General features: G+C 39.2%; 1 protein-coding gene across 1 annotated transcript in view; it reads left to right on the forward strand.

The window, feature by feature from the left end:
* The window catches only part of SLC6A2 (solute carrier family 6 member 2), a 79,928-nt gene that overhangs the window by 2,983 nt on the left and 52,761 nt on the right, over positions 1 to 24,184 (forward strand). Inside the window, exon 3 of the mRNA XM_009276731.1 lies at positions 21,485 to 21,616. Coding sequence (XP_009275006.1) covers positions 21,485 to 21,616 — 132 coding nt within the window. The remainder of the gene's footprint in view (positions 1 to 21,484; positions 21,617 to 24,184) is intronic.

The following is a 24,184-nucleotide window of genomic DNA, read 5'->3' on the forward strand; positions in this document are numbered from 1 at the left end:
GGGGGCGCCCCCCTCCCCCCCCCCCCCCCCCGGTAGGTAGACTTGTTACAAACAAAACCTCACCTCCTGCACAGTTTGGCTATGACAGCAACAAAAAAAATGACACACAATAATTACAGTTAGCTCAGATTGTCTGGCACATCTTCAGTAAGACCTTAACTCCATCATCCCCTTTCATGTCCCTGAAATACGTTGTGTTGTCAGTGATGACTCCACACTGTGATGGAGTAACACCATCTGCAAGCCGGGCAGGTGCCTGGGGTGCTTTCAAATCACACATAGGAAGAACAGACCCTGCCTAGCAGATGGAGGACTGTTTGTGTCAATGGTGAATGATACAGAGAGAAGAACTGCTAGATATTCTGTATCTAGCAATCTGTAGTATCTAGTATCTGGATGTTCTGTAAGATAGTTACGTATGTCTTGATAATGTGGTTGCCTGGTGATAAAGGCTAATGGTTCACACTTGTAGCATAAAATACTTGCTTCCTGCGAAAAGAGGACTGCGGGACGGGACAGTCCCTATCAGTTAAGACAGAATTACACCCGTCCTTGGAACTGAATAGGATACTAGAAAGGGCTGATACTGAAACACGTGGTCTAGTTTGGTACCTCCAAAACTTCTGAGAAGAGTCAGAAATTCTCTCTCTCTGCTCACCACCCAGACAGGCTGAAGAAAGTAGTTAGTACTGAAAAATAACCTCCATCCTTATTTCATTATGTCCAAAAATAATTCTAGCAATTCACACTACAGCAGCACAATGCATCATGAACCCAGCAGGCTTCCACGGTGTCAGGTGCAGGTGTAGCAGCATCATCATTCATGCCACTCAGTATGTATACACCATTGCCAGATCTCCAGGTCATCTTGCAGTTTTTAGGGAAAGAGATATATTCCCCTATCTCACATTGCACAAGGTGACACCCAGAGCGCTTGAACTCTTTTCTGTCTTATTTTGGGTCACTTAATTTCCTAACCTGCTTCCTTTATAATTTGCTGCTAGCTCAGGCACAGGAGGTAACAGTCTGCAAGTCTCTTGCATTTTGTTTAGTCTCCGTATACTATCTTACGTCAGTTCAGCTAGAGAAACCCCGGTCTTCATTAGCATCTTTTAATTCAAATACTTCCAAATTGCAGTGGAGAGACAGCTAACTACTTCACAGCTACAAGAGGCACCTTTCAGTGAAAAGTTTGCACCAATTTTTCCTTACCATCAAAGCGAAATCAGACCTTTACAAGCAAAGGTAGAGAGGCCTTATGCTATCAAAGTCTATAGAATGACTGAGAACTGCTTACTGATACAGAGATTATAAACGCTCCTTTACTCTGCTCTCCAACAGAGGACAAACCATAGTATGAAGCATCTCAGTCAACCCCTAGGATGTCATTCCCAAACACATACATAATATTCACATCCTTTACTGGCGCTTAAAAGACTTATTTTACCATAAAATGAAAGATGGGATAATCCCGATGGTCAAAAACCATCAGCAGTGGGCTTTTCCTAAGGAGGTGTTCTCAGGGAGGTATTCAGCTAGCTGAGCTGGACAAAGACATATCAGCTGTGGCTAATAGGGGGACAAACTAATTTTTACAACTTGATTGTGTTTGTCTTAATGAAGTTTCATCATATATAGATATTGAGATTATTTTTCTTTTTCTATGCTGTTTGATAGACTATGGCCATCAGCATATCACTCATGACAGAATTTCCAGGATAGACCCTGCGCTGAGAAGTGGGAAATGGAAATATAGCCAGGGACTGGTTAATAGCTCTCTTCCTTCTCTTTACGATTATCTCTATGCTATCTTAAAAATTTTTCATCCGTTGCCTCCCATGTTGGACACACACACACACATATATAAAAATTTCATTTAGTAGAAACTCCTGTAAGAGATTCAGGCTCTAAAAGTACTGAGTTTCAAGCCAAGTCAGTCCCTTTTCTCTGTCAAACTGGGTTTGGGAGCTTCTTTGCTCTATGTGTAAATTTTCCTACAAGAACATGAAGCAACAGGCACAAGCTATGGGATACTGTTGGATTTCGTTGCTATCTTTCAGTCCTAAACCACAGATATTCTTAAACATTCCTTGCCCCCGCCCCCCCCCACCCCCCGCTACTGCAGGCGGGAACCTTTTTAGCACTAGAGCAAGTTTTGCTACCTCAAAAGAATAATCCAATGGGTTTCATATGACTGCTGGCTTATATATCTCCATACAGAAGATGTAATAAAGTACTAATAGACAAGGAGAAAATTTAATTTCATTATCTTAGTCGTTTTGCTGGACTGCTGAGCAAGCTAAAGAGACAAAATCAGGTGGCATTTCTGTACTTGTATAGCATGCTCAGACTTGCTCCTTAAAAAAAGTTTTACAAGATGCTCATAATAGGGTTATAGTTTGCCTTTTGATATTTATAAGGAGCTACTAGATAAAGGAAAAAAACCAAAACTGACTAAACTTGAATTGGATGGCATATATAAAGTAAATCAGTGGAAGGAAAAAGGTTTCCTTTCTTCTTCCTCCCTCAGTTTCTCTTTATTCTGAAAGCCTCAGCAATTAGCCTCAGCAATCTAAGTAGAGCTGACTTTAGACAAAGATAGTCAAATGTGGGTTATGAACTTCTGTATCTTCAACAGATTGATACAAAATAGGTAGTGAAAAGGAAGCATGTTGCAATGCCCTATGTCCTAGTCTGCTAAGGTATTTTAGCACTTGTTTTCAGCATAGCTTGTGCTATCTAGCAAAAAGAAATTCTGTTATCCTTCCAAAATCTACACCCACAAAGGTTCTACAAATGGTCTTAAATGTTGAACAGCAGCATCAAGGACATGGAAGTGGTAGAAAATGGCATCCCCCTTTACATCTGAAAAAAGTGACGTGTGAACTGTTGTGTTCCTAAGACTGGCTATGATTAATTTAAGATGCCAGCAGACACACTAAGGGCCTTTCCAAGCTTGTAAAAATAGGTGGTTCTCAATAAAGCGTGAGAACTTACAGGAACTCAGAAGGAAAGTATAAATACACACTGTATTCCCTCATTCAAAGTTGAATTTTACAAGGACGTGGATACATATACACCCCCACCTTCTTACTAGCCACATCCTTGAGTTTCTTTTCTTTGATAAACTCCAGGGAAATTTCCTCATTAAAAACTAGACATACAGACTTTTGGGTTAGATCCTGAAGTTCCACACATACAAAACTCACGATAGTTTACTTCAGTGAGTTGTACTTACACGAGGCATACACCACCCAGTGGTAGTTATATAGACTTTTTTATGTTAGGTAACTTTGGAGACAGCACCAGTGGTGTTAACAAAAAACCCTATTTGTATTTTAACAAGCTTTCACTAAAAGCTAGAGAGTAAGAAGCATCCAGCAGCACTAAAATGCTGAATGAATAGCCAGAAACATCTGTGTTTTGGGAGTAGCCTGCTGAGAGACCCCAATGGGACTTCTGCACAAAGATAGATGGCAGAATGTAACCCTTCTATGAACAACTGTGATTTCTGGAAACATTCTTCTGCTATTAAAAAAAAAAATCCCCAATCTTTAGTAAGATCTAAAAAGCTAGAGTGTTTATTTTTTGTATCAGTTACCTACTTCCATAGGACTCGCCTGCCTTACAAGGGCAGAGACAGATCCAGTGGCTGGATTCTAATATGAAACGGGCCACAGAAAACTTTCAGGACAGTTTAGTATGAACAGACTGGATGAGATCTTGCCCTCACCGACTTCTTGGAAGCAGGATATGCCCACTATGTGCTCTAAACTACTTCTGTACAGATGATAAAATTCTGCAAGCTCTCATTAAGCACATAACACTCCAGAAGGGGGAATTCTCAAACACTGCCTTGTCAGTTTGCCTGATCAATAAACACCACGACTCACATGTATTTGACTGCTCCTCACAGCACAAAGGAAAAGTACTGTTTGCAGCAAATCAAATACTTTTTGTGCAGTCCATTTGTGAGAGTTTCAAGGAGCAGGGTATGTCACTGGAGAAATCAGCAGCTACGGTCATTTCTACTGGCTATTCTCACAAGTGCTCTATCCTCATTATAACTCATTTCTGGCAAGAGTGCATTTTTCTTTTTTTAAAAAGAAACTCCCTAGCTGTATGACTCTGTCTGTAAGTGGTCAACATCAATGTACTCAAACCAAGTCTTTATAACACATCCAACCTTTTAAGTGCTCCCCAGTGCTGTAAGAGGCTATACATAAGAAGAGTATTAAAATTAGACTCTCATCAGCTTAGGGAAAGATTTACCCTGATATTTGGACTACATCTAAAATTTTACTGATGCCAAATGAAGTTGAGTAATGCCTAGTATGATTAACTGATGTGCTCACAGTGGGGGAGGATGATGCTCGGTCTTAGTTAACAACGCTATTGTAGTTTTTGTACAAGATACTTTTAGTATTAATGTTCATTTTTGTTTCGTTTTCCTGCATAGTCATAGGCAAAATTAATATTCCCCACTGAAATTTGTGGAAAAAGAATTTACCAACATAAAGTACTTTTTTTGTGAGCCAAGGTATTTGCAAGGTCAGTCATGTTCAGACAACTCATTAGGAAGCATGTAATTGTCAGATTAGTCACTGGAGACTTAGTGTATCATAAGAATCAGATTAAGCTTTTCATGAATTTATGAATAGCTGCAGATAAATATTTTAACAGTTCTCTAGCTATCATAATATACACTTTTAATCTCCTCTGAAGCATTATTTTTAAGTGTTTTTAGACCACAGTATTTCTAGAAGAAATTGTTTGCTTCAGAGAACAGTTCGCCAGCAATCAATACACTTTAGAACAGAAGTATCTTACAGTTTTTCCTAATGCTCCCTTTCCTATTCATACTTCCATGAGCTGTAATGCAGGACTGAGCAATCCACAGCACAGGTACCAAAGACAGCATACAACCAAATCCGACTATCCCCAAACAGGGCCAGCACAAACCCAGAAGCCAAGAGCTGTCACACATTGAGAATGACACCTGTGAAAGTATCACCTCCCACAGAGCTGTGAGCCTGGCTAGCACATCGCTTCACCAAAAGCAAGCTATGATGCTGACCAGCAGCACCTTGCCTTTCCACTAGGCTCTGCCCCCTGCGTTTTGCCAAGTGTCTGCCACCAAGTTTAATCGCTATTTTGAGAAAGAATATAATCTGGCACTTTACACTTCAAAGGTGGATGACCTTTGCCTTGTAATATCAGGGTTTACATTCCAAAATAGCATTGATGATGATAATAAATCAACTTTGAACTAATCTCACGGCAAAGCCTACGCCAAGAGTTTGACTCATCAGTCAATCAAAGCTTAGATGCAAATCTAGTGATTTTGGTTTCCTAATAAGGGGTTTTCAATTCCCGTTAGCACATCGAACCAGTGACCTCAGATAGGTTAAACTATTATGCTGATCTCCACACTGTGGCCACGAGCTTTGGGCTCCTGGGCATCGTGTGACATTGGGGACAATGTTCAGTTGTGTAGTGTGACAGTACCTCCTTCCCCAGAGCTGGATTCAGTGGCCAGCTCACGGTTGCCGTCTTCCCCGTCCCACATGACTTCATCACTACTCTTTCCTTTCCTTGATCAGCCACGAATCATCTGGTGTACACAGAGCATAGATTCACCTAGGCTCACCAGCACTGTAGCTCACATGCCAGTTGCCAGCTGCTTCTCTGAAATTCCCTGTTCTCCTCTGCATGGTTTTTTGGCTCCGCAAAATAAATCTTCAGAACTGTAATGTCTGCAGGGTTATAAGCTACTATGTCATACACCTACTACATATGAAGCATTATGAATAGTTGATAAGGAAGAATTGAATCTTTCTCACCCAAATCTTTCATCAATTCTAAAATTCTAGTTTCTGACTCTGGGGTAAGATACCATGAAATAGCGTGTAAGTGGCACACTATATGGACTCTCAGGTAAATACCTGGCTGAGCAGAAAAGTTATTTGTCCCTGAACAATTCTAGCAACCCTTAGACAGAATTTTACAAAGGTTCTAGATATGTACAAGCATAGAAAGGTTCTAGATAAGATTCATAGTACTTAGCTTGACTTTATGCCTTAAGAGGACCATCCTGTGATCCCCTTGCGGGGCAAGCATTCAGAACTGATCTAAGGGGTGCTCCAACCAACCACCAAAACTGGTTTTCCGCCTTTGCTTCTCCACGTTACCAAGACAATAAAAAAGCTGGTGTGAACCAAATGAGCTGTTCTGACAAAAGCAAAGATACCTCTTTCTAAGCATGCTGAATGAACACATTTTGATTACCACTCAGAAGTGCTTTATTCTAAAGTAAGAGGCAGAAAAGACATCAAGTAGTAAACTTAGTTCCGTTGTTTGGAAATTTAAAATCTCTGCTTAAGGTCTTCCTCCTCCCTGCTCCCCCCGCCTTCATTCCTGTATGCCCTTCTCAATTCTGCCAAGAAACTGAAGTACTGAAATATCCCTAGAAAGCCATTCCAACAGGATATATATCCCTCCTGGCCAAGTAAATTCCAAAAGTCGCATTAGGAAGCCTACTACATTCATATTAACACCTATTAAAACAGATACAGGAGTTTCTTATAGTTTAGCTAGGAATCTCAGGTTTTGGATACTCATTCAAGCTGAAATAGCAGGCACTTAAGCTTCATCTGTTTCTAGTCTGTTTTCTCACTAACATCTTTTAAAGCTATTAAATTCGCTAGAAGAAACAGAAAATAGAAAGGCCATATTAGCAGTGTAGCAGCCAACAGCCCTTCTTTACTGAAGAACCCAAAATATCTCTAAGGAGACTGAGACATGGTCTACATAGTGTCAGGGCAGAATTTCCCTTTCATCTTTTGGCATAATATCACAAACCTGTCTGTCAGTTCAGTGAATATGTGAACACAGCTCTAGCAGTCTAAAGATGTTATTTCCAGACAGACACTTTCTTCCCCGTACTTACACCGATACAAAACAGAATGCTAATACAACTACTTACACATAAGATCAGAGGGAACATACAGCTTTAGTGAGTGTTTAGATATGCTGTGAAGGAAATGATGATTAAAATCAGTCCACAAATTACTGAACCTCTTGCTGTGAATTAAAATGGAAACAAATGGTTTAAAGAATTTTGAGCAGTTCTGAGGAGCAACATCAAATAGCTCATGCCTTCATTTTTGCTGTGTCTAATGGGAAGCACATCAGCAACTCCCAGCTCTAAAGCCTTTGTCCCAGGTTAACCAATTGATTAAATAGTTAAGAACTGTAGTATGACTCTCTAATATTGGTTTGCACTGTAAACTCCATAGCATTTACATATATTGTAATTATTAGATGATGTTGCACCTAACTGCTCTCAGCACTATTACAAGATAATAAACCATAACCAAATAAATATATACTTAGAGATATATTAAAATATTGTAATTCAGGAGGCAGGAGACATTTAAATGGAGTGTCTTTGTAATACAGTTCTAGATATTTCAGTACTATCTTGCTCTTAGTACTTTCCATTCTCTCTGTATATATCCTTCATATAGACTGTACAAAACCGTGATAATGGATTTGGGGGAATCTTGCAACTGACTCTTGACTTCTTGACTTGAAATATGACAACAAGAAATTATTATTATTATTATTACTACTACTACTACTATTATTACTATTATTGAAGTTGAAATAAGTTGTATTCAGGACAACTCCACTGCCCCAATATTACTACTCTATTATTACTATTATTGAAGTTGAAATAAGAAATAAGCAGGACAACTCCACTGCCCCAATCCAGTTTCAGTGAAAAGTATGTAAAGATTCCAGGAATATCACACTGATTATAAACCTTCAGTTTCCCTTCCTCAGGGCAACTGGAGATAAAGGATTCATGTTAGTAGCCTATTACCCATGTCTTGACAACCTGTAATTCCCTCCTCCAACTACAACTCCTCAATCTTCCCCTTGCCTTCTCCCTGCCTCCGAGTTAAGTCTTGAACCTTTCATGGCAAGATTTCATCCTAATTGTGTAGATCTTATGCACTGGTGCCAAGTCAGAATAGTTTCAAATGAAAGGCTTTACTGACACTCAGAACTTGACTTCCTAAAGATGGATATCCGAGTCCTTCAGGAAATTGGCACCAAAAGTGCCTAGACCCCCAGTAATGCTGAATAATCCCTGTTCTCATGGAAATTCTGGAGAGATAACTGTAGTATAATTCAGCATCTTAATTTCTGTATAGATTCAACATACTTAATTTTAGCCGTACAGATTTTGAAACCTTTAATCTATAAAGAAGGAGGAAGGAGGTGGGGGAATGGAAGGGAAACAGTTAAGTTCCTTGCCTTGTGACATATTATTCTTCACGAAGACCACAGGAAAGAACCTCTAAACTACTTATCAAAGCTATCCTTTGTTTTATTTTCACTCTTCCTTCTCCCTTCCCCTATTCTCTATTTAAACAAGTTTTGCAATCTCTCTCCTGAAACATGACAAAGGTGACAGCACAATACACCACTTTGAGAGCTAGGGTCTACCATTCAGAAACAAACTGTCAGCAGGGAGGTCTGGCTATGTAAGCCACATACTTCTTTACACTCCTATTCATCCAAAGTACACTACCAACTTTCCAGTGCATGGAATTCTGTGATAACATATTACTAAACAAAACTTGGACAGGATTGGGCAGGCAGTTGTCTTTTGCCAGTCCATAGATGTTTTTTATGACTAGCGTTCTGATTGCCGGTATGCAGTAAGACAAGCTGCCCTTATTATACAATACGCCTTTTTATATTCTTCAACAGCAGAAGAATATTACTCCTTTACAGTCTTTATTTCAGAGCTGGAGAAAAATATTGCATGATTTCCAAGCACTGCAATTAGTGACAGAGTGAGTAAAAAGCCATGTCTTGCTATAGCACTCTTGTTAGTTTGAGAAACAGCTTTTGTGGCATTGATGTACAGGAAGGATTGTGGACGGGTAATTGCATAGCATTCATCTTTACTGAAGTCTGCAGAACTGTGGGAAGCCACTGATTTTCTGGCCCATCGGCAGCATGGAAGAATACACCCTATCTGATTGCCTCACTGACCATAAAAACAAGCTGTTACCATGGGCCTAGCATACGTACTGAAAAAAGCAGCCGAGTATTGTGTATCTTATTTTTTGCTATTTATAATTTATTCTGCACCTACTGAACTATGTGTACTGAATAGCACTCTTCACTGATTCAACCTTCATTTCTTTCTCTCTTTTTCTCTTCTGTAGTCAAACACCTCTTGCAGTGTCTATCCTGAAGCATGCCAAAAGTGACAACACATTACTTGCCCTTAAGATCTGTATCTTGAGGAAAAGTATGATACTGATTTCAGTCAAATTCCAGTTTAATAAATAAAGGAGGAAAGGCTGGACTTTTTCTGACACACCACTCTAGAGTAACAGAAAACTTTTTTCAGACCACAAGGTGGAGCAGCAGATCCTTATAGATCTTAGTAGATGCTAACCTGATAATTAATGTAACAGCAACCTACTGCATTTATAGAAAAAAAAAAAATTACTGGAGGACCTAACAGGGTGGCTCATGACTTTGAAATACAGAGCTGCCCAGTAATAGCAATGATTGTTCCCAAGCAGACCCTTCTTGGATTTCCTGATTCATTTCATTTATTAGGACATTATAGGAGTGGCAGCTTTTAGTGATGCCTAATAAGGAGCTCACTTGTCAGCATGGCCACAACAACAGCAAGGAGACAATCCATTGATAACAAGATATTAGCCCCCGAACACACCATTTTTTAAATGAGTGCAACATTAAAATGGAGATAGTCTCTTCCCCCCAAGGAATGATACAGGAGGGAATAATTTCTCAAATACTAAGTTTAGGAGGTTGTTCTCTGCAGACCTCTCGAAAGATTTACCTTTGGAAAACAAGCTCCACACAGACTTTCACTACCATTCTACAATAAAGAGCCATGCTTTTTTTTTTTTTTTCCCTTCTTCAATGCTAATATAGCTCGCCTTCCAGCAGATCTCAGCGCCTTGCCTTCTTGGCAGAAACATCATTATTTCACAACACCAGTAATGGAAAGCAAAGAGTTTCAGTGAGCAAGAACAATTAAGTATATTGGACTAACTATGATATTAGAAAGTTCAACGCTAAGTGTTACCAAAACTTCAAGTTCACAGCTTAGAAGCTACTCAAAAGTATCTCTGCTACACGACTCTTTATCAACATGCAGGACTGTATCTGTCTACTGATGTCCAATAAGACTGATGCTAGAAGAAGGTTCAAAAGCTCATGCCCCCAACTGAGGGGTGATTATAGCTGTACACAGGCATCTTATAAGATTTATCACAAAACTAAGGACTAGCTTGTGCTGTGCAGTGCTTTTGTCTCCCCTCTAAAGAGAAATACAGATGTGTCGATGAGAACATGAGGCAGGTGTTGGTGAGACCGGAGACACTCCAGATTTTGTTTTGGGGAAGAGTTTGATCATTTGCTCCTTTTCTGCAGTTTGTTTCTCATTTATATATGGCTCTACAGCCTTAGTTAAAATCAATAGATTCGTAAACCACAAGGGAGAAATCCTGACCCAGCTGAAGTCAATGGGTGGTTTTTTTCCATTGACGTCACCAGAGCTAGGATTTGAACCCAAATAACAGACGTCTCTCTCTTAAGGACTCCTAAGTAGACAGAATTTCCAGACGAAGAATTATGTGAGAAGAAAAACAGAGTAAAGTAATAAAAAACTATTCAGACTAAACTGATATAGAAGACTTCCAGTGGCTAATAACTGATCTTCACTCAGTGCAATAGCTCAGTACTTCACCTAATAAGCAAAATGTCAGGACTTACATAGACGATGGTCATTATTACACAAAATGAACTTACTCTGTGAGAGTTAGACTATGACCTCGGCATTCTCCCATGTAGGGCTCAAGCAATAAAAAGAAGTACTATTTTAAGAAGTGCTTTTTACTCTTGCAGTTTCATAGACACAAATGATTAGGCAAGAATCTCTTTCTAGCTCTCAAGGCTAAAGAGAAAAACTGGGAAAATACAAAGCAAGTACAAGACTAAAAGCCAGAAGGCAAATAAAAGGATTGGACTAGAAGATCTTCCATTTTAAGATATTTTAAATTATTCTGGGGCCTAACCCATGGTTTTTGAACTTTTGAAATTGGCGGCTGAGAGAATATAGCTGGCATCGGTTACTCTCTCTCCCTTGACTCTTCCCTAACAGAAAGTGACAGAAAACAGTTACCAGGCTATTCCTAAATTGCACGTTAATCCTTCATTGACACATACAGAGGCTGATGACAAAATCACTGTCTCTAACCCTAAATTAAGAGATTTGGAAATCTTCAAGATCACCTACATTTTTCCTTCTAAATACTGTTTTACAATCATGAGGTATAATGTGTTTTAAAGCTGTTTAGAAATATGAAAAAAAAAATACAGCTGTGTGATAAGTTGAAAACACCAAGCTCAGCCACACTGATTTATCATAAGGTCTGAGTAACCAGTGAATAAAATTGCCCCACAATCTGCCCTAGCAAAAGTTTGCACTGTGACGAAACAAGAAGAATTTTGCTTCAAACTGTTAATAGGCCTCTGCTTCATCTTGGCAGTGAGCTATGATGGGCCCTGAGGTCATTTACACATTCTTCTATGGCATTTCAAACTAGGAGGCCCTGTGCAGAATGGCAGTGATGAAATATGTACTGGACAGCTTGGACTGAGGGAAAAATTTACTTCATTGCTTGAAGCCTATTAGAAAAATAGTCCAGTAAATAAGAACAAACATAAAGCTCAGGTTTCAAACTTAAATAAAAACTTTTGTCTGATTAATGCCCACGGAAGAGGGAGAGTAGTCAGACAGAAAATGAAGGAAGGGTGTTGCTAGCCAGTACAGCTAGATTGATGCAGCACTGTTATGGTTTCATGCTGGTCTAGGTGAGACTCTGTTTACCCTTTGGAGCAAGGGAACATCAAGAGAAGTAGTTCTTATAGCCTTCCTGTTGCAGGGATGCTACTAAGAAGTTTTGCTTTGTGCCCACAATGCCCAAATTCTCAGAGACCCCACCTGATGGCTCTGCACTGCATACAGAATATTACCAGCACTACCCTAGGCCAAATACAGATTTTTTCCAAATAGAAAGGTTTTCTGTGAAGAATGCTGTGACAGTTTTTATGAAATTCTTGTGTTCAGTGCTAATAAAAAGGTACAAAGTAAAGAAGCCGCAGCCATTTGGAGCTACCCTCGCCCAGACCTTCCAAAATTTTAGCACAATCCAATAGCAACTATAATCTTTGATAAGAGTACAGGGTTTTGCATTGTCCTAGGCAATTACACAGTACTAGCCATCACTGTAATGGTAAATTTGCCAAAATTGGGGCTAACAGCATCACATATGCAGCCATTAAAGTTTACGAATGAATTAAATTGATGCAACATCTGTCTTGTATAAGAAAATATTATTTATGTCTAGATAGCATACTATCCATTTCAAAATGTGTGAAATCTGTATTTTGCAGTATATATAGCATGTCTAAGAAATATAGATGTCTCAGAAAACTGTACATAAAGAATACTTCCCAGTAGTGTTGACATAAAACATAGGTGGGTTTTAATAAAACATGGAGAATGGCTTTATAGTGTATGTAACTCTTTGCCTTCTACTTCAAAGCCCTGTATAAACATGCATTATATGTAGTTTACGGTATAGTTATTCTGCTTCCTTTACTGGCATCAGAAAGAACATTCATCCTGAAGGCCTCATTTATAATGACTGAGAGTAAAGGTTAGATTTACTAGAATTCTTATAGATAGGAACATGTAACTGTCTCATACTTCTGTGATAGAACATAACCTTTTATTGATAGAAAGAATTTAGAGGATTCTGTTGTGCAAGAGTTTGTAAAGATTAAGATAGTACAGAAAGTATTACACTATTACAAATAAATCTCTAATAAAGCCTGGAAGGAAAAGGAATGTTTTGCTTTGGTCATTGAGTCCAAAAATTGGAGCTACAACTTAAAATTGGATTAATCACTAAATGATAAGGCAAGTTTTAAGTGTACCTCAGAGTGTTTATACTTGATTCTTCTCTAGCAGAATTTCAAGACATTTACCTCCTATTGGTTTGTACATTAATCCTCTTGAAAGCTGCCTGGCACTTGTCTAGAGCTGATTTAAGATGTCTTAAGCACTTTGTTTTACCCTGGCACAGTTATGAATCTCATGCTGCCTAAAATGGGTACTGTGTCCTCTCCAGAGAGTGCTTAACTTTGGGGCTGTTTTTTATTTTGACAACCTCCAAAAGAAAAGCAGTCTTTAAGAGAAACACCCTCCATCTGAGGTTGTGTTGTGAACCAGAAGTTGCACTGTTACATGGACAGAACAAAGCACGTTTAACATGCCTTGTCTTACTGTGTACATTAGCTACTACTGTGGCTCTAATTAGCTCTGCCAGGGCAGTCATATCACCTCATATTAGGCACCCAACGCAGGTGGCATAACTAGGAGGTGAGTCTCCCCTGTATACCCTGTACAATGTACACAGGACAGCGAGCAGCTCCCACAAGGGCAATCCTGAGAATGTTAGAAAGAGTAGAAAGACCAAAGCAAGGACTAACCCTGCCTAAATGAGGGGCTAAAAATCCAGAGGATTCATCCCAGGCTCTCTCTGGTAAGGCGGAGGAACGTCTCGAGGATATAAACTTGGCATTCCTGAAGCATCAAATGCGCAGCTCAAAGTGGGTACCATAACTTAATGTGGGTACAAAAAGTGCCCACATAACTTCAACCTGACAATATATGAACCTGCTACACCAAGAAATGCCTGTAAGGTGGGGATTTTAGACAGAAAAGCAGGAATCACTATTACACTGTAGTTCATCAGTTTAATTCACTCAGTCTCTTCAGATTATAAAAAGAAGGCCGAAACACTTGATTGCAGCACTTAAGCATCTTTCACAGGAGGGAAATACAAAGTATTGCAGGGTATTTTAATTTATCAGGGAAAGCACTGCCACAATCAAATGTCAGATATATTCAAATTAGAATTCTTTTTTTAAATTAGTTTTATAACACCAAAGTTATTAACCTATGAAATAAACTACCAAAAAAAGAAAAGGACCTGCCTGGTATCTTCAAATCAGGATTGTGTTTTTCTGTCTGAAACTCTGGTTTATGTTAGACAGGAAGATAGATCAAAGTATCTAACAATTCATTCTGGCATCAAAATCAGATGGATCCATGAATTTTGAAAACATTCATTTTAGTTTACAGCTGACTGAGACAAAACAAACACAAATGAACACACAAGTTCTCTGAGAAGAGAGAGAGAAAACTATGACTAACAGTCTGTATCTGAACCGAAGTAAAACTGTAGTTGCCAAAATCTCCCTGGCACCAAGCAAGGACTTCCCTACACTTAAGAGACAGCTAAAGCTGATGAAGTAGTATTTCCTTTCATGTACATGACTATATTCTGTACATGACAGAAAATAGTTTTTCAGTACACACATTTCAAGGAAAACTTATCATATGAGGTTATGTTGTTACGGATTTTCTAGTGCTGGAATCCAGCAAAACCTGCTTATCTTGATCCACAAGCTCACAGCAAATAGCTTCTGATGTCTTCATTCAAAAATATTTTTAGCCATGGATGTTCTGCCACCAATAAATCAGGGTACCTTTTGACAGACACTTGATTTTGTACATCTCAAGTACAGCCTACACCTTACATGGGTGGTTTTGTTGATAGGCAATTGCAGGTGAATATAACCTTGTGTCACCCCTAATAATTGCAAAGTTGGGGAAAAAACACAAATAGAACACTCCTATTAATAAAATGATAGAATAGTATTTTGTCCTCTTAATTTAGTGTCTCTTAAGCTTCCAGTCATGTCTATTGTGAAGCAGTAGCATTCTCCAGCTAGGCATCTGCACGCTGACCCGGCAGTCCAGTACTGTGCACTTCCCCTGACCAGCACCTTCTGACGAGCTTGTGAACTAGAAAATTTGCTGTTTTGTCCCCAACAGCGTTAGCTGTTGCAGGAAAGGATACCACCACTCCTACAAACCCTGTCCTATTGAACATTAGTAATAGTGATTTCATAAATCACCTAACAAAACAGTCTACAAGCTGGCTCCACATTCCAGCTCACTTACTCTCTCATTTCTTGTTTAAACCAGCCAGGTAGTTAAAAAAAGAAAAAGGCACAAAATCAACAAAATGGATTTGGGCAGGAATGTTAGTAGCTAGACCTTCACATTGTTACAAACTCCAAGTTATTTACTTACCAAACTACTGTCAAAACTCACCTTGATGCTAATTCATTTATTTAGAAACAAAGGGGTCAGCAGCTCCAGTAGTACCTCTGCTATAAGGAGGCATGATGTAGAACCAAAAGCTATCACTGCAACCTTGTAAAGCAGATTTTTGGACTCTCTATGGTCACACTCACAGCAGAGATGGGAATGGCTTAATTTCCTAAGCTAGCAGCAGTGAGAGTGTTGTGAAGGTCAGCAGCAGGAACCCCCCTGCAAAGCTCCAGAGCTCCCACTGCCACGCTGGCCATCTTGGACCAACCTGATTTATATTCTCTTAAACCCACCATGTCTCTTTATTTATTCTTTAATTTCCTATCAAACAACATAGGCCAGGGTTCTGTTCTTGTACGTTCCTGCGATTATCTTTAAACTACACACTGTTGTAAATGTTATCATTTCATTAATTTATGTAAATAGGACCTTAGTCAATGACTTGGGTGTTATTTACGAATGAATCATGCTGCTCTGAGTGGCTGGGTATATTTAACTCTCATTAATTTGTTCAAAATAGCTACTAATGGGTTTCTTTAGCTCATTACTCTTGTAACAAAAAGCCAGAGATGACTGGGTTTGCATGGAAGGGCTTGGGTAACCCTTTCTGTTACAACCCAGTGACCAGCTTATAAATACACTGCACTTCAAGTCACTTCAAGTAGTTTCAAGGCAGTAGCAGGTTAACGGCTCAAGATAAAAAAATACAGGCTTCAGTTGGCATCAGCCTATGAACAGCATTGAACCATTTCTGGAAACTATTTGCTTTCACTTTCTTTTGAGTGAAAGGAATGCTATTAAAATTGGAATTCTGGAAAAACTGAAGGCTCTGAGCCCAAATGGAGAGTATAAATAGGTTCAAAACTAGCAACTGTTTGTTAGAGGGAATAGCTAAATATAAGGGCTTCAAAAGAAACATGTCACTCACCATGGTATAGCTCCACTGGATTTATGATTCAGAAATACTTTCCATGAAAAAGGTTGCATACTTGGAAGATTTTATTGCATACTTGGAGGATTTTATATGTGCAAAGTGCTGCTTAAGTTTTTATAGTGTGTCATGCGATCTGTTTTGCAGAAAAATGTTATTTTTGACTACTATAATCTATTGCTGGCTGGACTCAACATCATCATACAGCTGCTGTTAAAATCATCATCTTGGCTTTGACACTGAGGTTACATCATGCTCCTTTGTATCTCTGACTTCTCTTTGCTGTACCATGCAAACCCTTATTGCTTTTAATCTCAGGTCAGTAAAGGTCTACGCTTCCACCCCTTCTTCCCAGGAGTCAGCAGCAGGCTCAAGCTCGCCTCCTTCAGAGGTGCTCTCGGTGGCGGCACAAGCCAGCTGGTAGCTAGTCTGCTGAAGAGCCAGAACTAACGTTCATGTACTAAGAAATGCCTGCCTTTCCGACTACTTAGCTTTTCTACCTACAGTGATCTTGTAAAATCTAGATTTCAAGATCTCTGCATCGGGGACTTCCTTTTTCATTCACAAGACTCTGCACAGATTAGAGTTTCACCCCATTTCCCTCGTTGTCTGAGCAAATGTACTGCATTCTATCAACTGTTTGCTGATACTGTTTGAAGTACTATTTATTCTGTATGAAAAAAACAAGCAGCGTTGATCAGATACAGAGATTAGCTTGTATTTCAATTCACCAGTTGGGAGATCTTTGTTTTTAGACTCTTTTCCTGCACAAATACTGGAAACACTCCTATCTGAAAATATACTGCAATATTTGCTCAAAGTTTGTCTGCTAAAACAAGCAGACATCCCCACCAGTTAACATTTTGACTAGAATAACCATAGTAACAAACACAGAAGGCTAACGAGCACAAATAGTTCAAAGTTGTTCCAACTACCCCTGGCCTGGCCTGCTTCTTGTATGTGCATCAACAAATCCTTTTAGGATAACAGTAGCTGTTTAAATGATCTTTTTTCAGTCATTAGTAAATTAATGCTTGCTCTTTCTGGCATTTGAAAGTGAGATGAGACCTCCTTGTAGGATTGAGAGGAGTATTGATTGAGAGGAGAGCTGTATTCCGCTTTCTTCCCACCCCCTAGGATGCTGTGAATGCTGAAGAACAGAGGGAAGAGACACTCTTTGCTGTTATACCAAAATTAAGAAGTTGTTTTGGCACCGAACACAGGAATGCAAAGCCTGTCTTGTATTTTGTCCTTCATTAATTAATTATAATAGTTTTTTTAAAAAACTTCTGTGTAAGTTTCCACTTGAAGTTTCACACAGATGGTTCTTGTAGAAGCTGAGGGTTTGACCTAATCTAGTTTTGAGTAAGACACAAGGCTGTCTTACCTCCATGTACATACACTGACACCTTAAGGGACGTATATGGATCTCATTAAATCTGTTAACAGAGGCGTAGCCATTCGCAACAGTCCAAGGCCAACGTGGGGCTTTTGAGCTGCATGTGACTCAGTAGCAAGTTAAATATAGCTCTTATGCCAGGGCTGTAATACAGATGTTAATTGCTTCAGATTTTGAGCTGTAAAGGGAAATTAGGAACCATTAGGGATTGCTGAGACCAGTATTGCCTTTTGGGATGCAGCTGTGTGCTCAGCCCCATCCCATCACGCAGTAAGGGGAGTGGAATCCCCTCGAGTGCTCTCAGTATGTTACTGCCAATGCAGCAATCCCACAGATTGCATTCCCTCAGCTCTCTGAGGTAGGTAGATCTTGGCAAGCTAGTCTGAAGCGTTAGCCAAACTGTGTGCCCCCTAAGAGTTCAGCTACCTAGGCTATACAAATCTGACTGGCCCCTTGGATTCATGCAATTAAAGCACGGCAGTTTCTGCGGCCTTTCTGGCACAGGCGGGAGTGACACAGCTGGCATCATGTCACTCTTCCTAACACATTTTGACTTCATAGACCAGGTAGGCATTAACAGCAAGGATGCGCCTTCAGAGAAGTCTGGTATGATGGTCAAATTCACACCAGTGGACCTAAAGCAAGAGGCCCACCAGGATGCTGGTTTGCCTCCTCCCATGCCCACAGGATGTTAGAATCACACACACAGAGGACAGTATGAAGTCTCCTTCCAAATACCTCTTGTTCATAAGGTACCGTACACAAACCAGTCCTATGATGGAGCCCCTGTGCAATCACAGCGAGGTTGATCACATATCACACATATGCTGTCTATAAGCATTTGCACACTGTTCTAGTTTGCAGCAATTTGAATACTACTTTGACCATCATTTATTTTCTGCTGAAGTGCCCATGATCTCAGAAAGGGTTCAGTGAACACAATGAAGTTTAATTCTGGATATTGGCTAGGAAGAGAAGAGCAAATATCAAGATGTTTACAAAATACCTGACTTTTTGGTATTTTTTACCTCATCAGAAGCTGCGAAACAAGAAGTTTCCAGAAGTCTCCAAAACATTAAGTCAACTTAATGTGACTAAGCACCCTTTGATATTTATCTCAATTTCAAAATACTTCAATCATTTAGTTACCTGAAAAGTAACCCAGCTATGAAACCCTGCCATACTGCGTAACTGCTCTTTGCTGAAAATTACACCACACCTTATTAATCCCTTGCGGGGGCAGGGCGGGGGAAGAAAAAAAAGAAAGAAACCTCCTTTAACTAAAGCCTGAAATGACTCGCAGCCAAATAGATGACGCTTAAGCAAGTATGCCTAAGTACAGTACACTTCACAGTTCATCATGGTATTAGTCATACTTGGAAAACACGTATTTTAAACTAGCATTTAAACGTATGTCCACTACACATCTCCGGGATTAATTTTCTCAGACACAAATTTCCCTATTCAATTTGTGGCATCATGTTTTCCACAGTCTCTTGACATTAAAGTTAATCAAACAGCACTCTGTGCAAACTCCACACCTCCCAAATACAAGCTAGGTTTGTGAGTCAGCTCCACACACTGTAACACTATCGAAGCAAGACAAGTATGGCACTTCAAAGGCTGTCACTTACAAGAAATCTGACAGTAAAACTACCTAAAATAATTTTTCTAGATACTAGATATAGTGAAAGCAATATGTAGTGTCCCAGATTGATTTAGCTGAGTATGTTTCAACATTGAACAGAGCTCAGAACTGCAGGGTATCAAGTATTTGTTGACTACAAATATTTTTTTCTCTACAATATTCAAACATATGACAGTTCAACATGACAATCATAGAAAGCAGCTTATAAACAACACTGAAACATTATTAAAACATATAACACTGGTACTGTAGTAGCTTATGTGAATGCAGGTTGCATTCACACAACACTCCATATAAACATCATGAAAAAGAAGATTCTTGCCCCCAAAGTGATACAACCAATATATTTCAGCTTTTAGGATACCTTCTCAAAGCTTTAAGCTATTCTTTATTTCTGTTGAAATACCTTGTCTCTCTGTTTCATTGCAAGATTTCAACTTTCAAATGCCTAAACTTACAACTGAATGCTCAATACATTGTCCTTACTATTACGTTACAGCATGTTACTTTTAGAAGTAGATTTGTGGTATGACTAAGAGAACAGAGTTTGTTTTTTCCATTCTTATTCTCCAGTATATACTCAAAAGTCCCTCTCTGAACAGTCATGCTAGGCAGCTCACACTAGTAATATCTGTGGAAAGCAAACGTGAAAGGTAAAGGAGCAGCAACTATTCAGACTTTTAAAAGCACAACAGTACTTTCAGAAGTACTTTTTAAGTACACAGTTCACTCTGCTTACTGGCATGTTTCAGATAGCTACAGTCATGCTTTTGTACTTTTATAGACTACGCATACCTTCTGTAAGTTTATATATTTAGAAGCAGTGCAAACTTACTTCCTTTTGCAAGGAAAGTTTTCAAGTTACTAAAGCAGTACAGCAAATTTTAAAGGTTTGCAAAAGCTCCTACTACTTGCTGTTGGGAGAAATAGACAGCTGCTGCTATTTTTCTTTTGCTGAAAAATTTAACCATGTTTTTCACAATCTAGTTTCTTTTTCATAGGTAACTCCTAAGGAGAGCAGTCAGTCATTCAGAATATGTAGTTACTCTGTCAGCTCCTTATTTATCAAAACAGTCTAATAATTTTTTATAAAAATTTTACATGAATTGAACTGTTCTGGACCAAGTAAGCTATGCAATAAAATAAAAACTACACTTCACAGATACCACAAAGCAGAGGACTGACAGAGCATCCAGTTATTAAACATGACACCAACTATAATTGTTTTATAGTATCATATGTAGCCATGCGTTGGGGGAGTCTTCTTTCTGTGACCTGGATCATATAAAATAGCTACGAAATTTTCAGATAGTTTTGACATTAGATGATCCTTTTGTATTTCAGTTGGCAATACTTTTTATGATAGTAGCACTGACACATCAGGATTTTTCCACAGGGGACAGTTTCTGTGGTATGAACTCACGAGAGAATCCTCAATCAAGTGAAGTTATGTATTCCAGGAAGGTGCAAGCAGCCCCAGCACTGTCCTGCTGCAATATAAAGACCCTGTACTTGAGCCCAGCAGTGAAACCAGACCTATCCTAGTACATACTCCACATTAATGGCAATGAGTATCACTAGGTTGGAGAAGGGGTGCATTGTCTAACACATTTCATAAGAATAAGGGAATTTATTATAGCAAAAACCAAAATATGCCATGGAAACCCAAATTCCATGTGACTGACCAGTAGTGATTCACTTTCAAGCCAGAGGTTCCTGCAGACACCTTACACAGTATGACTTAAACTGCACTTACAGGAACTTGCACAACATTTTTTTGCTTCTGTCGCTGGCCTCCATGCTCCCTTTTGAACATCCTACACTAAAAAAACAACAAAATTTTTCATAGTCCCTTTCCCTTTTAGCTCTGCAAGTGTGTTTGGCATCATTTCTTCTTCAGTTAGGAATTAGTTTTCAGGGTCACATTTTTTTTCCCTCTGAAGCCAAGAAGCAGAGGGGAAACATTAGGGGTAAATAGAAGCCATGCTCTACAGCTTTTTTCAGGGGTTCTATCTCTGAGACCTTAAAAAAATACAGGAAAGGGACAAGAGAACATGGGTCCTTCCTTCCTGATACTTGCTTTCTACTTTGCAAAGGCAGTGACTTTGTTTTTAGACAGTAAAAGCAAGCAATAGAGAAAGCAAAATGTAACCAAAACATATCGACTACAATGTCTAATTATTCTCTTTCCAGGTGCTTTTCTTATTCCCTATATCCTCTTCCTAATCATTGCTGGAATGCCCCTGTTCTATATGGAATTAGCACTGGGACAGTATAACCGAGAAGGGGCTGCCACTGTGTGGAAAATCTGTCCAGTTTTCAAAGGTAAGTGTCCCTCTGCTCACTTAGCACCATGAGGGTGCCACACACTTGTGATCACAAAGTAAAGGTCTCTCATCTTTCCACAGACAGCATGATATTTGCTGACCTTTCCTCAACCCTTGAAGTCAGAAGCCTTTTTGTTACCACAGGTGGAGCACAAAATGAGAAAAGCCACAGAAATCATCTTCAGGGTTATTGCTGAGGAGTGCAGCAGAGAGCAATGAGCACGGGCAGTTCAGCCCTGTCCTCCCTTTCCCCTGAATATTGGGGAGTGGGAGGAACTGGGTATCTCTAGGTGGAGGGAGAGGCTGGCAATGCAAACATTTAGAAATACCAAATCCCATCCAGGTCAGTTCAGCCCTGTCTCCCCCAGTGACTAACATACCCACTGACTCCATTCAGTTCATTGTGTGGAGCTTTCTCAGCAAAAGTCAGCATACCACAGCGGCTAGAACACTAAAGTAGAGTTGTGAAGGCTGTAGTTCAGCTGCTAGACTTGTAACATCACACAAGTTATCCGTGGCTCTGTACCTCAGTTTTCCTGCCTATGAAATGGGAGCAATGATTCTGACAGACTTTGTAAAGTGGTTTTCAAATTTAGCAATGAAAAGCACTTATTAAAACCTGAACATTATTATTACTGTTGAGTGTTTTCCACGAGGGTTAACTCTCCACCGTCACTGAATAAAAGGCTGTGGAGTGTTGTCTTGTGCACTGAGTTGCAATCATTCTGCAAGGAAGAAACAACCGAGGTTAGGTGTTTGGATACTGATCAGGGTGTTTGGCACTGATCAGGGATAAAGGGATCTCCCTGGGTAAAAGCAGCCATATACTTTCTGTACGTGAAACAAGTATTTCTTAAGGAACCTCAAGAATTTTCTTAAGCGTTGCTTACCAGCAGAAATTGTAAGTTCCCTTATATCTATACCAGATTATATCTAAAATCTTATGTAAAAGCCTTTTCAACACAGAGCTATCTGAAATGAAACAACTCAAGCTCAGCTGATCTTAGAAGCTTAAAATTCAGATCATGTTCATCCCGTGACTGACAAAAGCTGAGGAGCTTAACAACAGCAGTCCAAACTTGGCGGATCCGATGCTTGGATATAGGTTACACTGAGTAAATGTTAGTCGTCTTTCTCAAAATACAGCTTTCCTTTTCAAGGAGGCTAGTGCCGCAGAATAGGAAAACTGCAGGTTTTTTTCTTATCAGTCAAACCCCAAACTCACAGCAAAATTACAGATATAATAAAAAATAAATAAGCGAGCTAATAAATTATGTGTCCCAAAATTGTAAAATTAATTCATCTAGATTTACCTAGCCCTTCTATAATTCCTTCACGGGAGACAAAATTCATCCCAGCACCCAGGAACCTGAAGACCCTTGCTCAGTCAAAATTCCTGCTGGTATCAGTTAATACCTTTGGATGGCAATGAGGATTTTGAAAACCTAACTGCAAATTTAGACCTTAAGGATCTCAAAGTGTTTGAGCCAAATACCACTGTGCTCAGAGGTACTCTATCTGTTGACTTCAGGATTGAAAAGATGATGAGAAAGGAAAACAGAACTTATTTCATGTATAGTCTTGTTGACATTCCAGCTGTGTTTTTAAGCTGACATTTTCAAGGTGGACTAAACTTACGTTACTGTTGATTTTTAAGTGTTCTTATTACTAGCATATAGAATAGCATAAGTTATTTGATTCTTAAAAAGTAATAAGCATTGAGTTGTATTTGCACCTCAGCACTAGTATAAACTCAGTACTTTTAAAGTTTTGACCAAATCTTCTGATAACATACAAACACCTTTTACTGCTAATGCTTTTGAGTTGTTTCTGGAATAACTCAAATCTCTCACTCAAACGAAAACTACAGTCTACACAAATTTGTAACAGCTTCTCTAAATGAAAAGCACTACAGGACTAATTTTAGCTATGAATATTATTGCTATGAACTCTAAGGACTCTACTTCTAATGAGATGCTCTCATAACGCATGCCATTAAAAATATACCCTGTGACCTTTGCACCACAGTCTGTTTTCATCTCTGCATTTTCCAGGGTCTATTTTACAGTGCGGGTGGTGCATCATTACTTTTACGAAAAGCTAGACCTAGAAACAGGAGAGCAAATTCACTCCTGAACATTCTTATGATTTCAGAGGAGTGACATTTAAGATACATTTAATATCAAGATTAAAAAATACTGGATCAAGTATCTATCATTGTCTTCCTGAATTGGAGGAATTTCAGGAACACTTTTTTTAAACAAAAGTCATCCCATTTCAGTGCAACATATATTATTCGTACTTAGTATTTTAACATTCACATTAATATTTAAGAATTATCCCCTTGGGTGATTCCCCCCCTGCTCCATTCTGTTGATCATAATGTATCACTACAGTTTGAGCGTTAATGTACTGCACCATCATTTAAGCACCAAAGATTTGATGATACAATTTCATCTTTACTTTCACAGTCTTTTCCCCAACATTAGGGATGAGCAAACTGGTCTATGTATTAAAAGCCTCCTGAAGAGCAAAGAGTAACTTTGGTATATGCAGCAGTTTTTGA

The sequence above is a fragment of the Aptenodytes forsteri genome, unplaced genomic scaffold, assembly GCF_000699145.1.
Source record: "Aptenodytes forsteri isolate BGI_AS27 unplaced genomic scaffold, ASM69914v1 Scaffold33, whole genome shotgun sequence".
NCBI lineage: Eukaryota > Metazoa > Chordata > Aves > Sphenisciformes > Spheniscidae > Aptenodytes > Aptenodytes forsteri.